General features: G+C 45.9%; 1 protein-coding gene across 1 annotated transcript; it reads left to right on the forward strand.

Moving 5' to 3' along the window:
- Positions 1-3,328: 3,328 nt before the first annotated feature.
- LOC120227688 (olfactory receptor 10C1-like) lies at positions 3,329-4,291 on the forward strand. Its single transcript, XM_039225748.1, has one exon. The coding sequence runs from the start codon at positions 3,329-3,331 to the stop codon at positions 4,289-4,291; it is 963 nt and encodes a 320-aa protein (XP_039081679.1).
- The last annotated feature ends 664 nt before the right edge of the window (positions 4,292-4,955 follow it).

Genomic DNA, 4,955 nt, shown 5'->3' on the forward strand with positions numbered 1-4,955 from the left:
ATTTAGTATTTATTTCTAGGCAGAGTGCCATTCTTTGTCTGTTTAAATATTTAGAAATGCTCACAGACCTTTGCTACCTCTTGTTTCCCATTTCTCCAATTGTCTCTGAACTTGTGAGGTTTTAAAATGTCCTTATCACGGGATGACTTTTTTTTTGTCCATCCTGTGAGTCCTAAAGTATCAGCTGCCATAGCATGCATTAGTCTGCGCAAGCAGCCCCACTGTGTGCCCGGCTCCCTGACCCAAGACAGGCTCGGCATTTCCTGTCTGCCGTCCGAACAGGGTTGGTCATTTAGGAAAGGAAACCATCAGGATGCCACTGCTTGAGAAGGAGTCAGATATTGTCCTTCTCTGCTGGGGACTTCCCGCCTGGAAGCGCTCTCGGCATCACTCAGGAAACTGCCGTCTTCCCAATATAGGAAGATATGAGGGCTAAGAGGCCTGTGCACATGTGTAACTGACAAATGGGTTGACGCTTTCTCCACAGGCGGAATTTTCTGTCTAAGCAGTAAAACTGCATAGACCCTCATTGAGGAGTCAGGAAATTCAAGAAAATCTTTTGGGTGAAAACAAAGATAAGTAAGCCATTGTCTGTTTTTTGCCTCAGGCTTCACTGAATTGTGTGACGTCGTGGGAAATACAGATGTTAAAATTAATGACAATGCAAGGGAAATGTTTATAAATTCTTTACTATCCATGTAGATACATTGTAATAGACTACTTGATGTGGGAGCCCCTATCATTATGCAGACTTATTATTTCTTATTTCCCAGTTTTGAATCAGATCACTTGTTCCCATCCTTAACTTTGGGTCCTTTGCAAAGCTCAATGGACACCAAATTAACAGATTAAAGTGATCCACAACATAAGTATTTTTTCTCAGGACATAACATCAGGAGGCCTTTTTGTGTTTGCATGGATGTGTGTGTCGGATGTGTGCGTATGGATGCCTGTGTGCCTTCTCTGATGTTCCTCTCTCCATCACAGCAGGTGTGCAGCAAAACAGGACATGGGGGTGAAGAGGAGGCAGGAGGAATGGTCAGGGCTGGAATGTAAAATCCCACAAGAGGGAGTGTATGTGAAGGTAAATCTGTGGTGACCAACGCCACAGTGTATGTGGACACAGCCGCTGCTATGCTAATGCTTACTGTGCACTGAACCACTTTCCAAGTGCTTTCATGGGAATTAACTCAATCTCATAGTAACCCCATTAGTGACATACCACTGTCACCTCCTTTTTAAAATGGGAACACTGAGAAACAGATAATTTCGGTAAATGTTGACTTTGACCCAGCCCTAGATGGCTGTATGAGGATTTGAACCCAGATAGAATAGCTCTGAAACACTCTTGATTACTATGCTACTTGGTATGGATTGGAAGGTATGTGCTTCTGTGTGTGGGTGTATGTGTGTAACCAAGAATGCACATTTTTATGCTAGGGTTTTGTGAATGCACCTCATATACTTGTCTGTTCATAACAACATACAACCTGAGAAAGCACACTTTTGTGTTACATGTGTCAGCATCACACGTCACTGTGTGATAAACAGTGATGTGTTATAAACAAATGTACACACACGATCTCAAGTGATGTTAATGAGCAGATAGAGTCCAGACCAAGAGATGTGTGACCTCCCTGCTCTCCTGCCCCTTGGATGGCAAACCTGCTTTAGAATTGTGGTTGATGACATTTCAAAAGAAGATCCCAAAGTGCAAGACGTCCACAAAAGAAACGAGGGCTATTTTGTCAGGAGTTGATGTTCCTAGATTGAGAGAAAGGCGACTGTCACATTTGGGACATTTGAAGGAGGTGAGATCTTTCATAGCTAGCCTCAGAAAATAGACTCAGCACCTGTGGGTGGAAGAGTAAAGCTGTGTGTTCAAGCTTTTCCTCATTACATAAGAACTTCCTCATTGGTAAGGGTGGTGGGTGTGTGCAGAGGTAAATAAATACAAGTCTTTTCTTTTAAATGTTTATTTATTTATTGTGTGAGAGAGAGAGAGCAAGAGAGGGTCAGAGAGAGAGAGAGACCGAGAACCCCAAGCAGGATCCTCACTATCAGTGCAGAGCCCAAAACGGGGCTCAATTTCACAAGCTGTGAGATCATGACCTGAGCGTAAATAAAGAGTCAGGCACTTAACTGACTGTGCCCCCAAGGCGCCCGATAAATACAATTCTGTGCTCTGTGTCTGTGTCTGAGTCTCCCCTCAGGAAGAAATGAGCCGTTAACCTTGGAGGCATGTGAGTTACGGGATGGTGGGAACACAGGCAAGGATGTGTCCACACCCACCCTGGGGAAGGGGCAGAGCAGGAGTGAGGAAGAAGCTTCCAGAGAGGAGAAGACGCCGTCCTGCAGCCTGAACGCAGCAGACGTTTCACTGGGTGGACAGTCAGGGAAGCAGAGGTCAAGTCCCTGCGACAAAATCAGCACAAAGGAAATGCGCAAGAAAGGCACACGCTTAAAGGTGCCAGTGTGCATGATTTGGTAGGAGGGTCACAGGAGGCCTCTGGTTAAGGGGCAAATATTTCTGTAGATAGTCACTGGGCCAATCATGCAATGTAATTGCATGAATTACATTAATAAGATGTTTGAATTGAAGCCAGTGGTCATTTTCATTTCACAAAGAACCCTGTGATGGGGAAAGGCTGGCAGATGAGAAGAAGCACAGGTAAAGGCCTGTTGCCTCGATGCAGTGAACCCAGCATGCAGTGTAGACGTGGTGTGAGCACGGGTGCGGGTCCTCACACCTGGGCTCCTGTTGCTCTTCCCACAGGGCCCCAGGACACAGGGGCTTTAATTGCAGTACAGCAATTATGTACTTATTGGACAGCTATTTAATCTCTACTTTATTTCACTAAATAAGTCACATTTGGGAAGAAGTGGGTTTTTTTTTTTTCATTGTTAAATCTCAGGACCTGCAGCAGAAAGGACTGAATCTCTGTGCTCAGTAAACATGTATTGAATGAAGGAGTGAAGGACTCGGTGACACCAGAGATGGAGAAAACAAAGGAAGGATCAGTACAGAGAACCTTTGTCTGACAGTATTTGACAACTGATTAACGGCCTGGATGAAGACAGAAATGAGCTGGAGTTCATTTTTTTCAGCGTCGTGCTTGGTGATCAGGTGTATTTTTGATCAGGTGTTGTGAACACAGTTGGATTTGGTTGTAAAGGCATGAGGGTGAGTGTAATTTCCAAATTTTCTGAGTTTTAGACCTGCAGGTAAGAAACGTAGCTGTGTGACCTACTAGCGCTCATTAAAGGTAACAGAGAGATTTGCGTTTACACTGAACAAATCCTTGCCTGCTGACCCCTTCCCCAGGTCATGAACCTCAGCTGTTCCCAGTGGCAGGACAGCGGCGAGTCCGTCAAGCACTTTGCATTTGCCAAGTTCTCTACAGCCGCTGAGCAGTGCTTGCTTCTGTTCACCCTGATCCTGCTCATGTTCCTGGCCTCCCTGACGGGCAATGCTCTCATAGCCCTGGCCATCTGCACCAACCCCACGCTCCACACACCCATGTACTTCTTCCTGGCCAACCTGTCTCTCTTGGAGATTGGCTACACATGCTCGGTCATACCCAAGATGCTGCAGAGCCTTGTGAGTGAGGCCCGGGGCATCTCCCGCGAGGGGTGTGCCACGCAGATGTTCTTCTTTACGCTGTTCGCCATCAGTGAGTGCTGTCTTCTGGCAGCCATGGCTTTTGACCGCTACATGGCCATATGCTCCCCGCTGCACTATGCAACGCGAATGAGCCGTGGGCTATGTGCCCAGCTGGCCGTGGTTTCCTGGGCAGTGGGTTGCGTGGTGGGCTTGGGCCAGACCAACTATATTTTCTCCTTGAACTTCTGTGGCCCCTGTGAAATAGACCACTTCTTTTGCGACCTCCCCCCCATCCTGGCTCTTGCCTGCGGAGACACGTCCCATAATGAGGCCGCGGTCTTTGTTGTGGCCATTCTTTGCATTTCCAGCCCGTTTCTACTAATCGTTGCTTCCTATGGCAGAATCCTAGCTGCCGTGCTGATCATGCCGTCACCTGAAGGCCGCCGGAAAGCTTTGTCCACCTGTTCTTCCCACCTGCTTGTAGTGACACTCTTCTATGGCTCAGGGTCTGTCACCTACCTGAGGCCCAAGGCCAGCCATTCGCCAGGAACAGATAAGCTCCTAGCTCTCTTCTACACAGTGGTGACCTCCATGCTCAACCCCATCATCTACAGCTTGCGGAATAAGGAGGTCAAGGCAGCTCTCCGGAGAACCCTGGGTAAGAAAAAAGCTTTAACTCATGGGTAGATATTGGAGGACCATGCAAATCTTCTCTTTGAAAAGAGGCACACATGGACCCAAGAGGAAAGAGGATGAACACCGTGCACCCTGCAGCCTGTGTAAGGACCTTCTGTGGTAACAGTGGTAGCAATTTTGGAGACACTCTGTTCTGATTGCCAAATTTCTGATTGCCAAATCATGGAAAGAAGTTGGCTACCAAAATTATTTAATATGTGAGTCCAACACTAGACAGTTTTTCCAAAATATGTTAGCCTAGACATAGTATATAAATTGCCAGATTAGATCTCAGAAGTCTGGCGAATCCTCATTCCAGAGTCTTAAGCATTTTCTAGCCCTTGAGAGTCCCATCTGACTCTCTGCCCGGGTCCCTGGGGAAAGTGTTCCCAAACACATCTGCCCCACATGACTCTCAAATCCCTAATAACTCCATGAAACACCTTATTTCCTTCCATAAAAATGTTTTAGACATTCCATCCACAATTATTATTACATGATATGGAATAAATTCTTTCTGTGAGTTGTGTGTACGATAAAAATATGTAAGCATACAAAAAAATAAGAAAGCAAACGCATTTCAGGATATTAAAAGAAAAAAGTGGGAAATTTTTATCAAGGGTCTCCATGGTGAAAATGCTTTTAAAAAGAGAATCATATTTGAATTCAAGAATAG

This window comes from Hyaena hyaena, unplaced genomic scaffold, assembly GCF_003009895.1.
Source record: "Hyaena hyaena isolate Hyena2069 unplaced genomic scaffold, ASM300989v1 scaffold_2800, whole genome shotgun sequence".
NCBI lineage: Eukaryota > Metazoa > Chordata > Mammalia > Carnivora > Hyaenidae > Hyaena > Hyaena hyaena.